This window comes from Leucoraja erinacea, chromosome 6, assembly GCF_028641065.1.
Source record: "Leucoraja erinacea ecotype New England chromosome 6, Leri_hhj_1, whole genome shotgun sequence".
NCBI classification, from domain to species: Eukaryota; Metazoa; Chordata; class Chondrichthyes; order Rajiformes; family Rajidae; genus Leucoraja; species Leucoraja erinaceus.
In genome coordinates this window covers 15,995,906-16,021,189 of record NC_073382.1, presented here as the reverse complement: position 1 = coordinate 16,021,189, position 25,284 = coordinate 15,995,906, and the positions used below count along the sequence as shown (strand labels likewise).

The 25,284-nt window shown below is 47.2% G+C and overlaps 1 protein-coding gene across 1 annotated transcript in view; it reads left to right on the top strand.

The window, feature by feature from the left end:
* The window catches only part of farp1 (FERM, RhoGEF (ARHGEF) and pleckstrin domain protein 1 (chondrocyte-derived)), a 254,948-nt gene that overhangs the window by 133,821 nt on the left and 95,843 nt on the right, over positions 1-25,284 (top strand). The window contains exons 8-13 of the mRNA XM_055636674.1: positions 4,055-4,202; positions 4,613-4,708; positions 4,799-4,959; positions 6,197-6,265; positions 8,812-8,875; positions 10,871-11,075. Coding sequence (XP_055492649.1) covers positions 4,055-4,202; positions 4,613-4,708; positions 4,799-4,959; positions 6,197-6,265; positions 8,812-8,875; positions 10,871-11,075 — 743 coding nt within the window. The remainder of the gene's footprint in view (positions 1-4,054; positions 4,203-4,612; positions 4,709-4,798; positions 4,960-6,196; positions 6,266-8,811; positions 8,876-10,870; positions 11,076-25,284) is intronic.

Here is a 25,284-nt window from a genome sequence, read left to right as displayed (position 1 = left end):
ATGTGTGCCTGATAGGACAATGAAATTCTTGCTTTGCTTAGCACACAGAATATAGTAGGCATTTACTACAAAACAGATCAGTGTGTCCATATACCATAATATAAATATATACACACATAAACAAATAAACAGATAATGGGCCACCAATAATCAGAGTTTGGTCCGAGCCAGATTTAATAGTCTGATGGCTGTGGGGAAGTAGCTATTCCTGAACCTGGTTGTTGCAGTCTTCAGGCTCCTGAACCTTCTACCGAAAGGTAGCAGGGAGATGAGTGTGTGGCCAAGATGGTGTGGGTCTCCGATGATACTGCCAGCCGTTTTGAGGCAGCGACTGCGATAAATCCCCTCGATAGATAGATATAGATATGCCATTTATTGTCACTATACATGTACAGTGAAACTGAAAGCTGCTCGTACTCAGTGCATACATACAATTTAGCACAAAAAACAAGAGACAGAAAAACAAAAAACAGAAGGGAGATGGGGGGGGGGGGGGGGGAAATAGGTGCACAAATTCTGCGGCGCTACATTCATATATACATATATACAGATGGAAGTCCGTGTTGGGCGGTGTAGTCAGTGCATGTGTGAATTTGAATTTATAGCAGATATAATTCTCGGAAAGCAACTATTCCTGAGTCTGTTTGTCCTGGATTTGATGCACCTATAGCGCCTTCCAGAGGGCAGCAGGTCGAACAGTCCAAACGCAGGATGGGAGCTGTCTTTGATGATCTTCTTTGCCCTGCTAAGGCAGCGGGAGGTGTAGATGTCCATCAGGGAGGGGAGAGGGCAGCCAATGATCCTCTGCGCTGTCCTAGTTACCCTCTGAAGCCTCTCCCTGTCTGCCATGGTGCAGCTGCCATACCATGCTGTGATGCAGTATGTCAGCAGGCTCTCGATGGACGAGCGGTAGAAGGTCAGCAGCAGGTTAGAGTCCAGGTTGTGCTTCCTGAGGACCCTCAGGAAGTGCAGCCGCTACTGAGCCTTCTTGATGACCGCTGTCGTGTTGTCCGTCCAGGAGATGTCAGCAGCGATATGGACACCGAGAAACCGGAAGGTGTTGACCCTCTCCACACACTCGCCGTTGATGTGTAGGGGGGCTAAGTCGGTGCTGTGCCTCCTGAAGTCGACAATGAGCTCTTTTGTTTTCCTGGTGTTCAGAGCCAGATTGTTTTCTGAGCACCAGGTTGTCAACTTCAGGACTTCCTCTCTGTAGGCTGCCTCGTCTCCCTTCGAAATAAGTCCGACCACAGTAGTGTCGTCAGCAAATTTGACGATGCGGTTGTTGTTGTGGGCCGGACTACAGTCGTAGGTGTAGAGACAGTATAAGAGGGGGCTTAGCACACAGCCCTGTGGGGAACCGGTACTCAACCTGCGAGTGGAGGAGAGGTGGGGGCCGAGTCTCACAGTCTGGGGCCGGTTGGTGAGGAAATCCTTTATCCAGGCACATGTGACAGTGGGGAGGCCGAGAGTGACCAGTTTACCTATGAGAATGTCCGGAATGATTGTATTAAAGGCTGAACTAAAATCCACAAAGAGCATCCGGACGTAGCTCTGCCCCTGCTCCAGATGGCTCAGCACAGAGTGGAGAGCTACGGTGATGGCGTCTTCTGTGGATCTGTTTTGGCGATAGGCGAATTGGTGGGGGGTCGAGGTCTGGTGGTAGATAGTCCTTGATGTGCTGGAGGACCAACCTCTCGAAGCACTTCGTGATTACCGGAGTGAGGGCCACAGGACGGTAGTCATTAAGGCTGGTGATGGTAGACTTCTTCGGCACAGGGACGATTGTGGCTGATTTTAGGCAGGACGGAATAACTGCCTGGGCCAGGGAGAGGTTGAAAATTCTGGTGAAGATGGCAGTGAGCTGGTGGGCGCACGCTTTGAGCACCTTACCAGGTACTCCATCTGGGCCGGTAGCCTTCTTGGGGTTCACTGCCAGGAGCACCCGTCTGACATCGTGCTCCGTTACAGTGAGTGGAGTAGTACAGGAGCTAGGTGAGGGTGGAAACAGGGCTGTAGCAGGTGAGTGCTGCTGTTGTGATGTTTCAAAGCGGGAGAAGAAGCAATTTAGCTTTTCTGCCAGCGGCGCACTCAGGTCTTCTGACTTTGTGGCACAGCCTCTGTAGTTGGTAATGTCTTGTATGCCCCGCCATACCTCCCGTGTATTATTGCTGGACAAGTGGGACTCTATGCTCCTCTTATGGTCCGCCTTGGCTTTTTTAATACCACTTTTCAGATCGGCTCGAGCAGCCCTGTACAGAGCTCTGTCACCTGACCTGAAGGCAGCATCACGGGCTCTGAGGAGTGTGCGGACCTGGCTGAACATCCAGGGTTTCTGGTTTGGGAAAACCCGTATGTTTTTGTCTACAGTCACATTTCCGATGCAGAACTTGATATAGTCCAGCACCGATGGAAGGAAGGTCAGAGCCGATGATGAACTGGGCACTGTTTACTATTTTTTGTAGTCTTTTCCTCTCCAGGGCGCTCAAGTTGCCGAACCAAGCCACAATGTTTTGTTTTGAGTGGAGACATATGTGTCTGCATGTGAAAACATTTTTTTGTTTCATGTTTTGCCTACGTTGTTTACATATTACGTTGTGCAACTGCAAATAAGAATTTCAGTGTTCTGTTTGGGAAATGATAATAAAAACACTCTTGACTCGAGAAACAGACCCTTCGGCCCGACACGTCCACACCATCGACATGACTCCAACTTTCGGCATTAGGTCTGTATCCTTCTCTGCCGTGCCCATTTAAATGTCAACCTAAATGTTTCTTAAACCTAGAATTGTAACTGGTCCCACTACCACCACTGGCAACATGTTCCAGATAACCAGCACTCGGTGTAAAAAGACTTATCCCTCAGATTCTCAGATCCCTAAAATTCCTTCCATTCACCTTAAACTTATGACATCTTGCTTTTGATACCCCCACTTTTGATACTCCCACTTTGTGACTACTCACCTAATCAATGCCTCATAATCTTATATACCTCTGTCACGTCACCCCTCAACCCTCTTCGTTCCAGGACTTAGGGCGGTCATGATGGCACAGCGGTAGATTTGTTGCCTTACAGCGAATACAGCGCCGGAGACCCGGGTTCGATCCCGACTACGGGTGCTGTCTGTACGGAGTTTGTACGTTCTCCCCGTGACCAGCCTGGGTTTTCTCCGAGATCTTCGGTTTCCTCCCACATTCCAAAGACGTACAGGTTTGTAGGTTATTTGGCCTGGTAAATGTAAAAATTGTCCCTAGTGGGTGTAGGTTAGTGTAAATGTGCGGGTATCGCTGGTTAGTGCGGACCCGGTGGGCCGAAGGGCCTGTTTCTGCTCTGTATCTCTAAACTAAACTAGCCCAGTCCACCTAATCTCTCCCCATAAATAAAGTCCACCATCCTGGTGATCTCATCCTGGCAATGATTCTAAGATGCTAGTGAAGCCATGAGCTTGCGCAAGTCACGTTTAAAAAGCTCGATGATAGACACCAAAATCTGGAGTAACTCAGGCAACATCTCTGGAGAAAAGGAATATGTGACGTTTCGGGTCGAGACCCTGCTTCAGACTGAGAGTCTCGATGTTCAGCCTATGAAACTTGGCTCAATGTCGTAAATACCCAGGTCCTTAAGTGACGACAAAACCTGTACCACAAATGTCAGCTCTCTCTGATGTCTAAGAGGCCACAATCGGGCGAGTGAGATATCCAGATGTCCAAGCGTTTTGAGGGGGTTTGAGGAAAAGGATGGCTATTATGTAACGGAGACATTGATAGCTCAGGTGTAGAGATCTTCAGATCCAAATAGCTGGAGCCTGCAAGAACCTTGTTCCAAGCCATGTTCTAATGTGATATTGGGAATCGGGAGATGTCATGCACATTCTTGTGGACATTCTTGACAGCGTAATGCTGGAGCTTGGAAGCAAGTCTAGAATAGTTGGAAAAATTGGCAAGTTGGCGGAAGGGAGTGGGACAAATACATAGAGACTGGAAACTAGGAGGCTTTTATGAGGAGAGACCATCTGTTGATATTATTCCTCTTGTCTGTCTCTCTCGCCTAAAGCGGACAAACGCCTGCCACCTCGGATTATCAGCTCCTGGAGATCGCGAGGAAGTTGGAAATGTACGGGATCCGCCAGCACCGTGCGAAGGACCGAGAGGGGACAAAGATCAACCTCTCCGTGTCCCACACGGGGATCATTGTGTTCCAGGTAAAGGCCGAGTGAGTGGGGGCAGGGGGAAGACACAGGACACGGGAACCTCGTCTCTGTCCCAAATCAAACAGAAAACACTGGACACACTCAGCAGGCCAGGCAGCATCTGTGGAGAGAGAAGAATAGAACTGACGCTTTGGGTCAGAGATACTGTAAGGAATGGGAAAGAGATAAAATGGGATAATTTTGATTGTTTTTTAATTAAAATTGTTATATTTTTATCTCTCTTTACCAAATAACAGTCCGTGACCTGAAACGTTAACTCGGTTTCTCTCTACACAGTTGCTTCCTGACGTGCCGAGTTTTTCCACCGTTGTGTGGTCTTGTTTCAGATTTCTAACATCGGCGGGTTTTATTTTTGATTTGGTTTATTCTGACATTTTGATGTTTTGATGCATCTTGTGCAGGGGAACAACAAGATCAACTCGTTCAACTGGGCCAAAGTTCGCAAACTGAGTTTCAAGAGGAAGAGATTCCTCATTAAGTTCCGTCCAGAGATGAATGTAAGTGTGAGCTGGTGCTGACCCCACTCTATGGTTGCTGCCCTCTATGCAGCCGGTACTGATCCTGCTGTCCTTGCATCTTCTCCGCAGTCCTGCCAAGACACCTTGGAGTTTACCATGGCCAGCCGTGATTCCTGCAAGGCATTCTGGAAGATATGTGTGGAATACCATGCATTCTTCCGACTGTTTGAGGAACCCAAACCCAAACCCAAGCCCATTCTCTTCACCCGAGGATCCTCGTTCAGATTCAGGTACCGTGTTGAGTGCTGATACTGTCTGCCATGCTTGTGCATTCCATCCAGTGCAGAGAGTGTGCCCATGCCCGACGGTCATGTGATGGGAACAGCGTTGCTGAGGGAGGGAGCTGGTAAACTGCATCCAAGATGGCAGCCAACCCAGGCAACTATTTGCATGCTGGCCATAGAAGCAGATGTACAATCACATATTACACTCTCGCCACACTCTTAAAGGGCCTGTCCCACTTAAGAGACCTAAACAGCAACCTCTGGTGACCTTGCCCGCCACCCAAAAAAAAATCACGGTCGAGGTGACCTGCAACCTCCTACCACCCCCCGCGCATATGTTGAAAACCTTCCTTGACTATGAAGAAAACCGGCTTCGACTAGACCTGCAACTAAAAAATTATCGATTTTTAAAACGGCAACCTATTTTTAGTCGAGGCTGGTTTTAATCATGAGGAAAAAATAGCAGCAACCTAGATGAAGCCTCGACCACGCGGAAACCACTTTCGACCATTAGGGAGAGTGACCTCATGGAAACCTTGGGTGGCGGGCAAGGTCACCAGAGGTTGCTGTTTAGGTCCCCTAAGTGGGACAGGCCCTCTACAGCAATATTTCCTGCTTTAACTGTAATACCTTGCACTGGACGTTATTCCCTTATCATGTGTCTATACAACGCAAATGGCTCGATTGTAATCATGTTCGGTCTTTCTGCTGACTGGATAGCGCACAACAAAAGCTTTTCACTGTAGCTCTGTACACGTGACAATAAACTAAACTGATCTGAGGGCCGTGCTGGGGAAGACGTGTTGCCGAGTGAGCTTCGTGTCATTGGAGTGCCGAGGGGAGTTGTTGAGGGAGGTTGTGTTACAAGAGGGACAGAGCGGAGGGTACACTGCATTAGGGGAGGGATAGTTCCACAGCAGCAAGATGCACTGAGTTGTGATTTGGAACGTGCTGTATGCAAGGAAGCAGTTTCTATGGGGGTAGGCAAATGGAGAAACAGTTGAAGAGGAAAAATGCCCAGGGCTCTAGGTCAAAGGCAGGGAAAGTGGGCTAATTGGAGACGATCGCAAAGCTGATAAAAGCACGTATGAACGAACATGATGAATGATTCATAGATTCTCGGCTTGGTGCCTTGACATCTATGAGCAAGGAGGTTCTGTATCTGTTCGACCAAGAAACAGCAGACACTCCTGTAGAATTACTATTGAGAGCAGCTTGGTAAATAACGTTCACTCTCTTCCAGTGGGAGAACCCAGAAACAGCTCCTGGATTACGTCAAAGAAGGCGGATACAAGAAAACGCAGTTTGAGAGGTGAGGCTGTTTCATTTTGTGTCTGTAGTAACATTGCCCTTTCGACTGGTATTGGTGCCCTGGCATAGAGTGGCATTAACACAGAGCAGTGAGGATCCCTGTGTTTCTGGAGCTAGAGAGGGAAAGCAGAAGACATGAAATGTTCAGTGGATCAGGCAGCTTATGGAGAGGGAATCAGAGTTTATGTCACCGACTTTTCAGCAGAACCAAAGCAGAAGCCTTAGAAACATAGAAACATAGAAATTAGGTGCAGGAGTAGGCCATTCGGCCCTTCGAGCCTGCACCGCCATTCATTATGATCATGGCTGATCATCCAACTCAGTATCCCGTACCTGCCTTCTCTCCATACCCTCTGATCCCCTTAGCCACAAGGGCCACATCTAACTCCCTCTTAAATATAGCCTTGACATGGTTCAGCTGTGATCTCCTCTGGGAACACCTGGGTTTCAAGGAGCTGAGAGAGCAAGTGGTGGGTGGTGTGAAAATGTAAGGGGTGGAAATCCGGAGCTTGACAACTGGTGGCAGGTAGAGTTCAGGCAAGGCTAGAACTTGATTCCTTTAATTCCAGCCTAACCCAATCACTCCCCTTTACCGAAGATAGACACAAAAAGCTGGAGTAACCCAGCGGGTCAGACAGCATCTCCGGAGAAAAGGAATGGGTGATGTTTGGGTCGAGACCCTTCTTCAGACTGAGAGTCAGGGGAAAGGGCATGTTGGCCAAGGGCCAAATGGCAGGAAATCTTTCTTTGACCTCACTGCATTAGCCACACCACTTGCTCTATAAAATCTACCCAATGCATCAAATCAATGCTGATTCGTGAAGCACCTTGGAATGTTTTACTGCGGCATGGACCCCATACAGATACAATGCTGGGGTTTGGAATTCAGCCATGGATGCAAATTTCCTTGGCCAGCATTTATTGCCCATCCATAATTGCCCGTAAGAAGTTGGTGGTAGGCTGCCACCTTGAACTGCAGCAGTGCGTCTGGTGAATCTGGTGCCACAGTGTTGTTGAGGTGGGCGTTCCAGGATTCAGATGCAGTGATAATGAAGGACAGGTGATATATTTCCAAGTTGGGATGGTGTGTGACTTGGAGGGCTACCTGCACATGGTGGTGTTCTCCCGCACCTACTTCCCCTGTCCTCTTGGTGGACAGTTTTGGGAGGCCCTGTTGGAATAGCTGGGATGAGTAGTTTAGTTTAGAGATACAGCGTGGAAACAGGCCCGTTGGCACACGGTCTGTGCTGACCAATGAATTACCCCTGCATTCGTTCTATGTTGGCCCAGTTTTGCATCCTACACACTTGCAGCACTTTACAGAAGCCAATTAACCTACAAACCTGCACGTCTTTGAAATGTGGGAGGAGAGTGGAGCTCCCGGAAAAAAAACCCCACAAGCTCACAGGGGGAACATACAAACTGCGTAGAGACAGCACGCGTAGTCAGAATCGAACCTAGTATGTTCGTAAGCACAGTAAGGCAGCAACTCTGCCACTGTGTCGCCCATGCGTCTTGTAGATGCTGCACAGTGTTGCCTGCCTGTCACTGTGAACAAGTAGCAATAGGCAGGCTACTTTGCCCTGGATGATATTGTGCATTGTAAGTGTAGTTGGAACTGCAGTCATCTTAGCAAGTGGCAAGTAGTCCATCAAACACCTACCCATGCCTTGTGGTTGGGGCAAAGAGGAGCTGGGACCCACATATGTTGTCCAATGTCCTGAGGGTTTCTATTTCAATTCACACCTGGTGCTGGTGCTGGTGCACATCAACACCATATAACCATATAACAATTACAGCACGGAAACAGGCCATCTCAGCCCTTCAAGTCCGTGCCGAACACTTATTTTCCCCTAGTCCCATTTACCTGCACTCAGACCATACCCTCCATTCCTTTCCCGTCCATATACCTATCCAATTTATTTTTAAATGATAAAATCGAACCTGCCTCCACCACTTCCACTGGAAGCTCATGCCACACAGCTACCACTCTCTGAGTGAAGAAGTTCCCCCTCATGTTACCCCTAAACTTCTGTCCCTTAATTCTCAAGTCATGTCTTACACGAGTGCGGCCTCCCCCTGTGTACGTTGGAGAATGCACCAGCTTCTGTGGGCAGTTGGCACTGATGGAGAGGGGCTGGTGTTGTTAACAACGCATTGAAGTTCTTGAACTTTTCATATTCCCTTTTACAGTTTTAATGCAAATTGTGTGAACCTCTGCAGAAATTCCCAAAGTCAACCAGAAGAAGAAACCAAGTCACTAGTGTTTTGGACACAACGTTTAGCAGTAACTCAGTGGGTCGGGCAGCATCTCTAGAGAACATGAATAGGTGATGTTTCGGGTATAAAGAAGGGTCCGGACCTGAAACGTCACCTATTCATGTTCTTCAGAGATGCTACCTGACCCGCTGAGTTACTCCAGCACTTTGTGTCCTTTTGTGTAATCCAGCATCTGCAGTTCCTTGTTTCTACTCACTAGTGTTTTGTACTGCTTTAGTGTTTAGTTAAAGTTGTTTACTTACTCTTGTCCTATCTTTTATTTTCCAGGAAACATAGCAAAATGCGATCCATTCGAAGCCTGCCTGATCATCAGTCACTGGGGCTAAAACAAGTCAGTAATCAGGAAACAATGTCGTCTACAGAACACGGTTATCAGATCTGTTTTCCACTTCTGTTGGTTCACTTGAACATCCACAGCATCAAGGGTCATGGGATGGTAGATGTCAGGCCAGGCACCACTCCTCTTCACATTCTGGTGTACAAAAGTCACCGTGTAGTTGTCCGGTCGCCCGCTTGATTGCTGGGTGAAACCTATTTCTTGTGCAGTCGGCTTCGGAAAGAGGAGACTGTGAACTCTCAGGCTGAAAGGCAAACTGCAGTGGAGGCCAATTCTCTGGATGCTTTCAATGGAGAGTTAGATAGAGCTCTTAAAGATAGCAGAGTGAAGGGATATGGGGATAAGGCAGGAATAAGGGGATAAGGCACTGATTGTGGATGATCAGCCATGGTCACAGTGAATGGCGGTGCCGGCTCGAAGGGACGACTGGCCTACTCCTGCACCTATTGTCTATTCTTGGTGAGGTTTCAAAACCTCCCTATTTTTAAACTCCAATCCTTATGCAATGAAGGCCAGAAATACATTTGTCTTCTTAATTACTCTTTGGACTTGCTCTGTTAGCTTGTTATGATTAATGCACAAGAACACCAAGACCCATCTGTACTTCACTCATCGCCTCAATGTGATTTTTCTTTTCCCTTTTTAAAGGTCTCGGTGAACCTTTACTACCAGCTCCCAGGCAACGTTCCCAGACTATTAGAAACAAAGTGCAATAATTTCCCCTCTTCATTTCATTGGCGTTTTCACAAATCACATTTACATCTTCATGTTATGGTCACTTAAATTATTGGACCTGCAAGAATTCTTGCAAATTCTTCCCTATTTATTCCAACAAACTTTGTGCTTATTTTGAACACCAGTATTGAACAACGTTCCGACTTTCCCCAGTCTCTTCCTCGCCCCAGCTCTGTTTCTGCCATCCATCCACACAGCCTTTCCAAATAGACATAGACATAGACATAGAAAATAGGTGCAGGAGTAGGCCATTCGGCCCTTCAAGCCTGCACCGCCATTCAATATGATCATGGCTGATCATCCAACTCAGTATCCCATCACTGCCTTCTCTCCATACCCCCTGATCCCTTTAGCCACAAGGGCCACATCTAACTCCCTCTTAAATATAGCCAATGAACTGGCCTCGATTACCTTCTGTGGCAGAGAATTCCACAGATTCACCATTCTCTGTGTATAAAATTAATTTCTCATCTCGGTCCTAAAAGACTTCCTCTTTATCCTTAAACTGTGACCTCTTGTTCTGAACTTCCCCAACATCGGGAATAATCTACCTGCATCTAAGAATTTTGTAAGTTTCTATAAAATCCCCCCCCCCCCAAATGCCTGCCATCTTTACTAAAAAGTGGTGCGCAGAATAAGTGCGCAGAACTTACAAAATTATTAAGGGGTTGGACAGGCTAGATGCAGGAAGATTGTTTCCGATGTTGGGGAAGTCCAGAACAAGGGGTCACAGTTTAAGGATAAGGGGGAATTCCTTTAGGACCGAGATGAGGAAAACATTTTTCACACAGAGAGTGGTGAATCTCTGGAATTCTCTGCCACAGAGGGTAGTTGAGGCCAGTTCGTTGGCTATATTTAAGAGGGAGTTAGATGTGGCCCTTGTGGCGAAAGGGATTAGGGGGTATGGAGAGAAGGCAGGTACAGGATACTGGGTTGGATGATCAGCCATGATCATATCGAATGGCGGTGCCGGCTCGAAGAGCCGAATGGCCTACTTCTGCACCTATTTTCTATGTTTCTAAGACTGTTTTACTGTCGGATGTCCCGAAAGGGAACAATGAAATGCTTACTTGTGAAGGCAGAGGGGATTAGTTTAACTTGCCGTCGTGTTCAGTATGGACATTATGGGCCCAAGGGCCTATCCCTATGCAGTAATGTTCCACTTCTAACTTTCTAATGACTGGAGCTAGTAATCATGTAAAACTATAACCGGGGCTGCCCAGGATCATGCATTGAGGTTCATCTCTTTTTCAGAATGACGGTTTTCCTTTTGGAAAGGGTTTGCCGTCGACAGGACCTCCGACCCCCAACGAGAGGAAGGACGCGGCCGTCACTCGCCCGACCGAGGAGAAGCCGGTGGAAAGCAAGAGTCGCTCGCCGTCCCGAAGCCCCAAGACGGACGGGCAGGAGGAGGCAGCGAGGGAGAAGGCGAGAGGCCAGAGGGAGCAACACAATGCAGGTCCAGCACCTCGAGCGGCTCACAGCAGCTGCTCTTCCATTCCGTACATTGACGGCAGTGATGTAGATAGCGAGTATGAGCCGGTGCGGGCGCGGTTATGGGGCTCGCGGGCACAAACAAATGACAACGATGAGGATGGGCTGACCAGCGGGGGGGATTACTCCAAGAAGGAAGAGAAGGCCGGGCGTCCCGGCCGCTGGGAGTCCCCGGAGTTCAGGTTCGCCAGCACCCCCTTCCACGCCAGGGAGGAGCTCGTTGACCAGGACCTCTCCTGTGCCGACTTGTCCTTTTGCCCAGGTCGGGCGTCTCCAGTGCCCAGGCACCACTCCCTGCTCCGCAAGGCCTGGCGCGGTCCCGCGGGCCATAGCCCCAGCGCCACGCCGATCGGTTCGGGTAGCGCGGGCTCCAGCCCTAACAGTGGGGTTAACCGACCCGCGCCCAAGGGCTTCCTCGCACAGAACGGCCACTGTTGGGAGGGCGGCGGGTGTTCCCCAGTCGGCCGCTGCTCCTCTTCATTTGGCCAGGCGGCGTCCGGCAGGGTGCAGGGATCCCGCAACAGGTCGGAGACGGACCCCTTCATCCTCAGTCGCATGGTCTCCACCCCGTTGAGTGCGCGGAGCAACGGCGGCCAGGACGGCTTGTACTCCCCCAGGGCATTGCACCGGGAGGGCAGGTTCACGGGGAACCGGCTGCCGCCAGCTCGGGCCAGCCCGCCCATCCCCCGCCTGCTCCCCGCAGGCCTCGGGGCCGCCCAGCCCGCGGAGGGGTCGACCAGCAGCGGGACGGAGTCCAGCGAGTCGGACTCCGAGGCCATCCACTCTCCTGGCCGCCCGCTGGTGTTCGGCAACCCCGTGGCCATGGACCCCTCGCCCCTGGTCAGAAGTGGCTTCTCCCTGGGGGGCCTGCAGTTGGAGGAGGATCTGGAGGAGGACAGCTCCTTCAGCTTCAGTGATCCCGATGACGCCAGCCCTGTTAGTGAGCGCGGCGTCATCACCTGCTAGCAGCTGCGGCTAACTGCCCCGATTCCAGTCAACTGCACCGAGCCAGCCAGTTGCATCCTTGTGCTACCAATGGTCATCGACAATAGAGATCTGGATACCACTGTACTGTGCCCCACTATTCTCTGACTAACACACGGGCATCCTTGAGGACATCTGGAAAGCAATGTTCCTCTGGGTCCTTGGCCGGCTCAGTATTCAGGGTTGTTTGGCGAGAGGGTTGCACTATGCTGCTTACAGAATCGTTTAACGTGAAGTGAGAATAGGCATCTTCTTAAAATTGCAACTCAAAAGTTCCGCAATTGAGTTAAACTGTAAAATAACAATTAGATATTGAACTGCTGAGCAAGACAGAGAAAGTGCAATGTCTTACAGTTCAAGCAACAGTGGTGACTTCTAAAGGTGCAGCCAGCTACAACCTGTACTATCTTTGGGATCGCCTTTCTTTGGTCCACTGAGGTTTTGTTGCCATGGTTACGTGTTTCCCATCGCACATAGATCTGATCGATGTAGCCTTTGACATCAGACAATGACAGTGTGATTGGGATAAATGCAGATTGTGAGATTCCTGCTTGTAGTTAAGATAGTAAAAAGGTTTTCGGTGTGGCCGACAACTGTAGAGTTGGCAAGTGACTGCCTTCATGGTTCATATCTGAATATAGGCATAAGATAGCAACGCGCTGGAGTAACTCAGCGCTGGGTCAATCAGCTCATCTCCGGAGAAAAGAGATGGGTGACATTTCGGGTTGGTGCCCTTCTTCGGACTGAAAAGTAGAGGGGAGGAAACTGGCCAGTAGAGGGTAAGAAAAGGCCAGAACAAAGTAGGACCAGCAACAGATGGCCAAGGAAGGGTAGAGCCCATAATGGTCCATTGTTGGCTGGGGAAGAGTTGATAATGAAGGGATACAAGGATGTGAATAGTGGAACTAGTAGGATGGCCAGTGTGCGGGGGGGGGAATGCAAGGGTTAATTGAAATTAAGAGAACTCAATGTTTATACCGCTGGCATTGTAGCAACAGATGTTTGATTAGGTTATATTGGGATGGGGTTGACTTCATATCTGATGTTTATGCAATGATTATAGTTTGCCCCTTTCAATTAGCCTAATTTTGTGGAATGAGCAATTAGGCAGAACTGGGTCCAGTTTATTGATGGCTCAAAGGATGGAAGTGAAGGTTACAAGTACTTTTAGTGTTGTGTCATTTTATGTGTATATCTCAATTAGGTAAGTGACTTGCCAGGTTGTTAGTGTTATATTAGCTTGTGAAGTGAAATTGGACAAGTCTAAGGAAGACACAGAGTGACCGTTTCAGTAAAATGCTTCACCAAATTCCTTGCTGCCCATTGACTTTGGAGGGAAAGAGTTAGTTGAAAATTGCTTTAAAACAGTTCTCTGAAAAACTAATGGACAAATCTTTCCTACTTTAATGTTGACAGATACTGATGGCAGCTGGATTCTGGCTGCCATGTATTTGTTTAATTCTTTGACAGGTTTTCTTTCATTCGTTTACCAAAAGTGGGCAATCGGGCAATGCCAATGTTTACTGCCGATCCCTATTTGGTGGAAGCCACCTTCGCAACTCACTGCTTTCACTATGGTTCACAATGGGTTAAAATGCCAAAGCAAAAAGCCGGGGGAGCAAGAAAATTAAGATCCGAGATGTAAATGTAAATGAAATCAAAATTCAGAAGACATTGTAAATATCACTGTGAACTGAATTTACTTGATCAAATCACATGTTTCAGGTACACAAAACCAGGTTATTGCACGTTCGATACTTGAAAGATTTGAACAAAAAATGTTGGAAATCAGAAATACTCTGATAAAAGGTCATCGACCTGAAGATTTGACTGTTTCTCTCTCTACAGATCCCGCCCGGCCTACTGAGTGTTTCCAGCATTTGCTGTGTTAATTCCAGAAATAATTTAACGTAGTAAACTCTGCACGTAGGTTGCTTGGTATGAGGAGGAATTTAATATATAAGGTGGTGAAATTCAACATGGCAATTATCAGGCTCTAATCCAGTGGTTCATTTTGGAGTCACTGGTAAAATACTTTCTTTAATGGAATCATTGCTTTGATTTGATCTGACTTGGAATCCAATGGATTCTGCATTATCTGCTCACAACAAGAGTCATAAGAAGGTTGTAGTATAAAAGTAGGGAAATTCTTGCTATCGCCACCCAGAACTTGTGAAGCCGCAATGATAGACACAAACTGCTGGAGTAACTCAACGGGTTAGGCAGCATCTCTGGAGAAAAAGGGTGGGAGACATTTCAGGTCAGAACCCTTCTTCAGACTTCACCAATAGCAATGTGCACAGTATTGATCATCTTATTGAAGTTCTCTATGTTGATTGGTAAATGGAGAGAGTGAATAGTTTGGGGCAATGCTCTGGTGTTTAGAAGAATGAGAGGTGATCCTATTGTGAAATATACTGAAGGAATGTGATAAGGTGGATGGGAATTCCTTCACAAAATGCTATTAAATTGACAGAGTTCTCTTCCCATTGAGCTGTGGGGCTATCACTGAATATTTCCACAGTGAGAAGGGAGAAATATTTGGCCTGTTGGTGGTTTGTGAGGAGTGGGTAAGAATCAAAGCGGTCAACCAGGATGTTACTGACTGACGGAATAGGTTCAAGGAGTTAAGTAGCCAATTCCTTCCATTTCATATGTAGCTCTCAGATTTCACCACCACCGACCTTGATATTAAAACCAAACCTCACTACAGTAAAAAAAACTCCAATAATTTGTTATTCAACTATTCCGGAACCCTGACGGAAAAAGAAGAAACTGCAGATATTGGAAGGTTGATCAAAACACAGAGTGCTGGAGGAACTTAGCAGGTCAGGCAGCATCTGTGGAGAGAGTGGATAGGTGATGTTTGAAGGGTCCAGACCCAAAGCACGGCTTATTCATTCCCTCCACAGATGCTGCGTTGACTTACTGCATCAATTTGTGTTTTGTTCCGAAATCCTGATGGTTTACCACCTGGCTCACGAGATATTGTTTCCCGTGCTCCCGGAATCTCACCGGAGCCCTGAATCCTGTGCTCTCCTGTTCCCCTGAAACTCACCAAGTCCTCTGTTCCTATGCTCTCCTAAAACTTACCTGGGCCCTGGACCTGTGCCCCTAGAAACTCACCTGGGCCCTGGATCCTGTGTTCTCCTGAAACTCACCAGAATCCTAATTCCTGTGCTTCCTTGAAACTCACCAGGGCTCCCGTTTCTGTCTCTCCTGAAACTCACCAGGGCTCCGGTTTCTGTCTCTCCTGAAACACTCCGTTCCTGTGCTCTCCTGAAACTCATCAAAGCCGGGGATCCTGTACTTCCCCGCCACTCGCCAGGCCCACCAGTTTTTGAGCTCTTGCCAAGGCCCATTTCCCATGCCCCCTCTGAAACTCTCAGGGACGATTGGAAAATTTCCCGTAATATTGTGTAACGTCTTTTTTAAAAAAAAAATGACTTAAAGTGTGTTGGGGGTATTAAGAGGAGTAATATCTAATAGTTGGGAAAATTTGCCAGAGCAGCACCAGCGAAATCCCGAGGGCATCAGATTATCAGTTACGTTTTATAAGGAAGGTATGCAGTGGCAGGGAAGAAGTCATTGTCACCCAATGCTGTGTATTGTCGTTATCCCTCTCTGCCTCCCTTGCTCTCTGCCCCCAGCCAGTGCCCACTTTATATATTGTTTCCTCATCTTTCCTGCAAATCGGAAATAAATGCTACTGTGTAAATTGCAAGAGTTCTGGTTACGTTCCAGGAGCAATCAGAAGGAGCCCTGTGTAGATCATGCAGGAGTAATATGTATGTAAAGCTATAAAAATTAACTATCATCTACAGTAAAACAATGGAGGATATACTGCGAGTAATATAAGTAACATCGGTTATATTTAATTTTTATAGCTTTATATACATATTACTCCTGAATGCTCGATATGGGGATTATATCTAGATGCAGATCATGGACTGTAATTAACCGTAACCGATGTTACTTATATTACTTGCAGTATGTCCTCCATTGCTTTACTGTAATTTTTATAGCTTTATATACATATTACTCCTGCACGATCTACACCTTGATCTTTGGAAGCAGGAATTATTCTGCGTGGTTACTTCGTGGCTTGCTGGTGGAGTGATGTTTGGGAGGCCATGCTATTATAGGGATTGATATCCCTCGATTTTCAGAAACACCAAGCCATTGGGTGAAACGGTGATGACGATGCTAATTACTGCGTGTGGTTTGACATTGCAGTAATCTTGGCAGGCTAGCAATGGCATTGCAATAACTGACAATGTGAGGCTGCTTGGGCAAGCTTGGTGAGGGTGGTTGAAGCTTGAAAAATCACTGAGGTAATGGAAGTACAGTTTTCAAGATATTGAAAGAAAGTAGTAGGTAGGTGAAGGACTATCTCCTCTGGTTGGAGTGTCCAGGACTTGGTGCAGACTCGGAAAATCGGAGCCTGCAGTTTCGGAGCGATGTTGGAAAATGCACATTTAAGACGGAGATCTTAAGAAATTTACGAAAGCTAAAGGCATGTTGGCCTTCAAGAAAGCTAATGGCATGTTGGCCTTCATAACAAGAGGAGTTGAGTATCGGAGCAAAGAGGTCCTTCTGCAGTTTTACAGGGCCCTGGTGAGACCACACCTGGAGTATTGTGTGCAGTTTTGGTCTCCAAATTTGAGGAAGGACATTCTTGCGATTGAGGGAGTGCAGAGTAGGTTCACGAGGTTAATTCCCGGGATGGCGGGACTGTCATATGTTGATAGAGTGGAGCGCCTGGGCTTGTATACACTGGAGTTTAGAAGGATGAGAGGGTATCATTGAAACATATAAGATTATTAAGGGATTGGACACGCTAGAGGCAGGAAACATGTTCCCGATGTTGGGGGAGTCCAGAACCAGGGGCCACAGTTTAAGAATAAGGGGTAAGCCATTTAGAACGGAGATGTGGAAAAACTTTTTCACCCAGAGAGTTGTGAATCTGTGGAATTCCCTGCCTCAGAAGGCAGTGGAGGCCAATTCTCTGGATGTTTTGAAGAGAGAGTTAGATAGAGGTAGCAGCATCAAAGGGGAGAAGGCAGATATGGGGAGAAGGCAGGAACGACGTACTGATTGTAGATGATCAGCCATGTTCACAGTGAATGACGGTGCTGGCTCGAAGGGTCAAATGGCCTACTCCTGCAAATATTGTCTATTGCATCGCCATTCAATATGATCATGGCTAATCATCCAAAATCAGTACCCTGCTCCTGCTTTTTCACTATATCCCTTGATTCCATTAGCCGTAAGAGCTAAATCTAACTCTCTCTTGAAAACATCAAGAAAGTGGAGCTGTGGCTCAGATCAGATAAGATCAAATTGACCTTGATCTTAATTAATGATGGAACAGCTATAATAACCTATTCATAGTCTTGTCTGCATAATTCATGCCAGGATTAACATTTATTTTATACTTGAGATGAATTGATCTTTGTTCGTAGTTATGATTTTTTGTAATTGTACTGACAAAGTTTAATCGCTGAATGTTTTAAGTGATACAGAATTAGGTCACAGATTGACCAGGGAAATGGAATAGTTGAATGGTAAAAATTGTTGGACATTTCACTCTGGGCACAGTAAGTGGCCATCCAGCCTCTCATGCCTATTTCTCCATTCATCTTGGGCTAATCCCTGTGTGTACTTGGGCCAGGCAGTGGGGGGGGGGGGGGGGGGGGGGGGGGGGGGGGGGGGGGGGGGGGGGGGGGGAGCATGATGAGTCCATGAGGGAGAGAGGTGATGATGAATGGGGTGAATGGAGGAAGGCTGAGAAGAGGGTTGGTATGGGGCAGATAGACAGACACAAAGCAGACGGCTGAATGGCTTGTACCAAGTGCAGTGCTCACAGAATATTTCTGCACAGCCTTCAGAAAGCTTGTTTGAGAATGTACACCATTAGTAACCAAGGTGGCCAATTCCCAACAGGAGCTGCTTGAATTGAGGTTAGAGGATTGTCATGTTTGCATTGTCTGTATTGAGGCAGTCAAATCATGTTAAGGTCGCCCCCTCTGTGTCGGCCTGGGCTGAGGCTCCAGGTATTGGTCTGCAATGAACCCCAAGTGTCAGTCTAGGTTGAGGCTCCAATGCTGGGTCACATTGATTACACAGGGTAAATTGTTAGTCATAAAGAGGGTGTTAAAGGTACATTGTCCTACATCAGTCAGGATATTGAGTATAAAAGTTAGGACGTTATGTTAGAGTTGTACAAGACGTAGGTTGTACAAGATGTTGGTGAGGCCGCATTTGAAGTAATGTGTTCAGTTGTGGTCATCCTGCGGTGGAAACAACGTTAGTAAGCTGGAAAGGCTGCAGAGAAATATATACCAGGATGTTTCCAGGACTCGTGGGCCTGAACTATAGGAAGAGGCTGGGCAAGCTGGACTTTATTCCTTGGAGGTCAGGAGGCCGAGGGTTGATCTTATACAGGTGTATAAATTTATGAGGGGAACTGATAGGATGAATGCAGTGAGTCTTTTACACAGAGCAGGGGAATTAAGAACCAGAGGCCATAGTTTTAAGGTGAGCGGGGAAATATTTAATAGGAAACTGAGGGGCAACTTTTTCATTCAGGGGTTGCAGTGGGGATATGGAATGAGCTGCCAGAGGAGATAGTTGAGGCATGTTAAAGACACTTGGACAGGTACAGGGAGGTTTAGAGGGATATGGACCAAATGCGACATGACTAGTTTTAGATTTTACTTTAGACTTTAGAGATAGAGCCTTTGGCCCACCGAGTCCATGGCGACCAGCAATCACCCATACACTAGTTCTATCCTACACACTACGTACAATTTACAGAAGCCAATTAACGTACAGACCTGCAAGTCTTTGGTGCGTCGAATGAAACCAGAGCACCCGGAGAAAACCCACGTGGTCGCAGAGAGAACATACAAAGTCCATACAGCACCTGTAGTCAGGATCGTTCTTTGTGGGGGGGGGGGGGGGGGGGGGGTCTCTGGCGCTATAAGGCAGCAACTCTACCGCTGTGCCACTGTGCCACCCCTGTTGGACCAGACAGTCTGTTTCCATGTTGTATGTTTCTGTGACTCTATATGTAATTAAATTCATGTTAAAATTGACCAGAGCGACAGAGTAGAGAATCTCTGTAACCTGCTTCAGCCCTCCTTTAAAGTTCCTCTGACCTTCAGTCCACCACTAGTGGCTGTACCTTCAATTTCACAACCCGGGTTCCCTCTCCTCTAATGGGCCTGTCCCACTTAGGCGGCCTTTTTTAGGCAACTACAGGAGATTATGCGGCCGCCACATGTTCGCGGGTGGTTGTCAGGGAGTCACCTTCATGGTCGTGAGTAGTTCTCACATTCTCGGAACTAGTCGCGGTTTCATTCTGGTCGCTGCTAATTTTTCAACATGTTGATAAAATTAGCGGCGACCAGAATGAAGCCGCCATGGAGAGTAGCAAGAATTCTCCGTGTCGTAGGTCCCCCAGTGGTAGTGGGTCCCTCCCCCCCCTCTTTCAAAGGGCTTAAAGTGACCCTTCCCGTACACTGTGCTTTCACCGTCTTAATTACAGCGCCAACCTTCCTGTTCATCGTGGTGTGTGTCTGTATCACATTGGCTTTGCACAATGTGAATTTCACTCAGACAGCGCCCCCCCCCGCTTGCCCTGTCCCCCACCTGCATTTAACTGGCTGGTGAAGGAAGCGTGTGTGTGTGTGTGTGTGTGTGTGTGTGTGTGTGTGTGTGTGTGTGTGTGTGTGTGTGTGTGTGTGTGTGTGTGTGTGTGTGTGTGTGTGTGTGTGTGTGTGTGTGTGTGTGTGTGTGTGTGTGTGTGTGTGTGTGTGTGTGTGTGTGTGTGTGTGTGTGTGTGTGTGTGTGTGTGTGTGTGTGTGTGTGTGTGTGTGTGTGTGTGTGTGTGTGTGTGTGTGTGTGTTCCACTCTGACAGTCGACGTTCCAGTCGCCGATTTTTCAGCGACCTGCTACGCCTTGACAGTCGCTGTCAGTCGTCTGAAAAACTACCTAAGTGGGACAGGCCCATAACCTGCTTCAGCCCTCCTTTAAAACTCCTCTGACCTGGTTTCCTTCACTCCACCATTAGTGGCTGTACCTTCAATTTCACAACCCTGGTTCACTCTTCTCCAATGTGATCACCTTTTCTAATATATCTGTGATCTGGTATCTAACTTGGTGAGTAATCTTGAGATATTTGCCTGGATGACATGCCCAGTGTTGGTATTGCTATTGGTTGATTAATGCCATGCGTACCGGGATACAGTGGAAAAACTTAGTTTTGCGTGCTATCCAGTCTAATCATACCATACGTGAAACAAACCATACACAAGTTCAACAGGTATGCAAAGAGAAATATAACCAGAGGGCATAATATAGTATTACAGTGCTATAGCATCACAGTTACAGACAAAGTGTAAATAAAATAAGAAAAAGTTCAAGGGCTGCAGTGAGGTAGGAAGGAAGATTGCGACGACACCTTTAACTTGTGTGAGGTCTGGTCAGTACTCGGATAACAGCAGGGAAGAAGCCGTTTCTAAATTTGGTAGTACGTGCTTTCAAGCTTCTGCATCTTCTGCCGAATGGGAGAGGGAAGGAGAGGGAATGACAGAGATATAAGTGCTCCTGTGAGTGCTTGTTACATTTCCGAGTCAGCGTGAAGTGTAGATGGAATCTTCAACTGCTCTGGCCAAGACTGCAAGAGTAGGCAATAGACAATAGGTGCAGGAGTAGGCCATTCGGCCCTTTGAGCCAGCACCGCCATTCAATGTGATCATGGCTGGTCATCCCCAATCAGTACCCCGTTCCTGCCTTCTCCCCATATTTGCTGACTCCGCTAGCCCCATCTAGCTCTCTCTTGGAAGTATCCAAAGAACCGACCTCCACCGCCCTCTGAGGCAGAGAATTCCACACACTCACAACTCTCTTTGTTGCAGAGAGTTGCGGATGCAGTCTAGTACATCGACAAATTAGCCTCCCTTCTCCTAAGATAAACAAACAGTGCTGGAGTACCTCAGCGAGTCAGACAGCACCTTTGGAGAAAAGGGATGGATGGGTGACGTCGGAACCTATCTGTAGACAAACCCTCCATCGGGTTGGAACCCCTCTTCTCCCTCCTCCAATGTCCTTAAAGAGTGAGGTGACATCAAACCATTAGCAGAGGTGAGGAACCATTTAATATCAGAGCAAGGTTGACCAAAATATGCTGCGTTCAAATATCAGGTTGATTGATTTTATTTGTGGAGGGGACTGAGGGATTTGAAACTTGAGTGGAATTAGTTGAGTGGTGGAAGAGAAGTTAAGTGTTCTTTTGCTGCAGCTGTTCCAGCTAAGCAATTACAGTGACGGCAATTACTTTCTCCCTGTCACATTAGGTTGGACAAAGTTAACTTACTGACCCACCGATTTGATGTGGCATTTTAAAAACACTTCCCCCACTTTTCACCAAAGCCTATTGATCTTAAAACAAAGCATTTGTTATATATAAATCCTGTGCCACTTCAGGCCATTTCGCAATTCAGCTGGAACTTTGCGAGGAAAGGGCACTTTAAAATTGGGAGCATTAATGAGCTGCCATTCGGATGAGTTTAATGTCTCTAATGAGTGTTCCTTGCTGAATATAAATAATTTCCCAGTGTAAATGCATACAAGAAATCCTGAGTCATGCTGTGCGCGATGGAGTCAAGTACTTGGATTGTAATCCCAAACCTGAAAGCTGCAAGTAATAAAATGGGATGCTTTCAGATTTTCACTCTCCATTGCTCCCTGCAGGAATCGATTAATGAATCACTCGCTTCCTGCTTAATGTTCCCTGGAGCAGTTGGCTGTGATGCAGGCTTGGCTTTCTGTAAAGATCAAAGATCGGTGTAGCGCAGTTAAAAACTAAAGATCAGCCTGGTGTTGAGTTTTGAGGTTGGATAGAGAGTTGCTCTGCCTCATGGTAAGTTTTCTCTTCCCTGGGTCCCCACTGCTGGGAACGAAAGATCTGACTCCTTGCCAAGCAAAAATTGGGAGGCGCAGTGTCATATCCACTCGTTCGGCAGTGCAGAACTCCCTAAGATGTATAATCTAGTGAAAGACAAACCCTTCTCATTCTTGTCATTTGTCCTGACGGGGGATGTAACATTGCAAAGGTGTGTTCTTTGTATACCATGAATGCTGTGGCTCTGTCCGCATGTATCTTTGAAGCAACATTCCTGCTCTGTCCTTGCTCTCAATGCATGTTGGCGTGTTCTTGCTCTGAATTGCCATCCAAATGTTCTGATTCTATGGTGCAAATTGTTTGTATCAACTGAATGTTTGCTTTAAGGCATGTGATCCTGTTAAGGTGAAGTGAAATTGGTAATCTGGGACTGTAGGGGGTTTTCATTCGGGGAATGGCCTTTCGATACAATGCAGGTGGAGACCATTTGGCCCTTTGTGCCTGAACTAGCCCTTTGGCAATTGCTATGTTGGAGAAACAAAGGTGTATTATCTTGTAACTGTCCTTATCTTGTTAACAGGATCACTGCTTCGGGTGGAGAGGAACTGCTTTAAGGAGACAGTATTTCTTTTGTTGGCCATTTCTGAGGCTAGGGGTTAATGTTAAATCAGTTTGACGCACACTCGCACACTTTTCTTGCACAGAGAGCACAGCTGCAGGGAATAGCCTCGTACATATAGTTACTTGACGAAACAGGCAAAGTATTTTTCAGCATTTCATCCCTGACCCGACCCCCTGGAGTCTCCTGGTCTTCCCATCCAATCTCACAGCTGCAATGCCTGCTGGCTTAAAGTCCAAGACAAGCCAGGATGGATGATTCCCTCTTGAGTTAACATGGAATCACATTGTCAAAAGGGTGACGTCTGTGGGCAGTTCAAAGCCTCCCAGCAGCAGGAAGTCAGGCCCTGTTGGCAACATGTAGGATTGCAATGATGAGTAAAGATTGCATTGGGACTACAAGAAGTCCCTTTGAGAACAGGACGATTCTCTCATGGGGAAATACAGAATAATTCCATAATATTCCTTGGGGTGAGGATGAATCTAGCCAGGTTGTGGGTTCTTGAAGGTTCCATCTCCCAGCGTTTCCCACAACAAGGTCCTTGACCCAACCTCGGTCAGCAGCTTCATGAATGACCTCCCTTCCAACTTGATGTCAGAAGTGGGGCTATCTGCTGACGATTGCGTAATGTTCAATTCCATTCACAACTCTGCAGCAAATGAAGAAGCCCTCGGCTGCTTGCAGCAAGATCTGGACAACATTCAGACGTGGGCCGATAAGTGGCAAGCAGCGTTTACTCCAAGACTGAGATTCATTACTTGTGCCCATCTCCAAAAGAGAGAGTTCAGCTACCTGGCTTTGTCATTCTCCTGGGGTCACTATTGACCAGGATCTCAACTGGACAGCAAAATAAATATAGTGCTGGGATAAGGCTATTGCAGCAAGTGACTCGCCTCCAGACACCCAGATGCCTTTCTACAAGTTAGGAGTCTAATGGAGCACTCCCACTTACATGGGTGAGCGCAGCTCCAACAAGACTAAAGCTCAATCTCGGGGAAAGCAGCCCTGGAACGGCTCCACGTTGAGCATCATACATAATTATCCCCTCCATAGCCCATGCACAGTGGTTGCAGTGTGCCCCAACTAGGGTCTCCACCCGAAACGTCACCTATTCCTTCGCTCCATAGATGCTGCCTCACCCGCTGAGTTTCTCCAGCATTTTTGTCCACATATAATATCCTGCAGTTCCTCTACTCGGCTACTCCAACAGCACCTCCAAACCCTGCGGCATAACCTCAAAGGAAGACCAGGGGTGGAGGGCAGCATCACCACCTGCCGGTTCCTGTACAAGTTGTGCACTGTCCTGACTTGGAAATGCATCATCATTCTTTCATAGTCAATAGGTCCTGCAGTTAGCACTTGAAAGTACTGTGGTAGAACCTTCACCAGAAGGACTGCAACAGGTCAGGAAGGTAGCTCACCACAATCGACCCAAGCACAATGAAAGCAAAGGCCAAATGAGTGCAAAAAACCAATGCCTCCTCTCACCGCTTAGAGCACTACATTGTGGGTTAGGCCGCATCAAGGGTCCCTCTACTCCATCAGTCTGAAGACGGGTCTCGACCTGAACCATTGTCTGTCCATTTAGATTTCGTTTTTTGAGGTATAGTTTGGAAACAAGCCCAGCGATCACCTGTACACTAGTTCTAGTTAGTTTAGTTTATTGTCACATGTACAGAGGTACAGTGAGACGCTTTTGTTGCGTGCTAACCAGTCAACGGAAAGACTGTACATGATTACAAACGAGCCATTCAGTGTACAGATACATGATAAGGGAATAAAGTTTAGTGTAAGATAAAGTCCAGTATTCTACACACTAGGAACAATTAACTGAAGCCAAATAACCTACAAACCTGCACGTCTTTGGAATGTGGGAGGAAACCGGAGCACCCGGGGAAAGCCCATGCGATCACAGGGAGAACGTACAAACTCCATACAGACAGCACCCGTAGTCAAGATCGAACCCCAGGCGTTTGGCACTGCAAGGCAGCAACTCTACTGCTGCGCCACTCTTTCCCTCATAAAATGCTGGCTGCCAGACTAACAGAGTTCCCACAGTAGTTTGTTTTTTACTCAAGGCACAAATATCTGCAGATTCCTGAAAGGAGGGATTCCTCTGGGCAGTTTGTGGACTAGGGAGAATTTCTGCCGTCTCAGTCCCCTGTCACTCTATGTTTGTCTCCAGCTGTAATCTGATTGTCCCACCAGCCATCTTTAATCCATGGCTCTTTGTCTTTGGGCGCACAGCTAAGGCAATTGGGTCCTTTCTTTTCACTCAGAGTAATGTTTCACCACCATTCCCCTCAACCCTCTTCTACCCCATGGCCAACCTGACATTGGCCATCCATCTTTATTAATAAGACGTTCATTGGGATGAAGGTACAATGCATGTAGGGGGGACGGAGGATCACTAAAAACCAACAGGCCATTCATTGATGTAACGTCCAAGAATTACTTCAGAGCTGACAACCCTAGGCACAATTTACATGTGTACATTCCCACTCCAACACTTAATATAATCAGACTATGCTGTGACTTATGTTTCTCTGATAGTTTGACACTTGCATGGAAAAATATTCATCCAGGATTTGAGATAAAGACCAGATAGGCTAACAAAATATATACTGTCTGTTTAATGTCCTTACTCCCTCCCTCTCTTT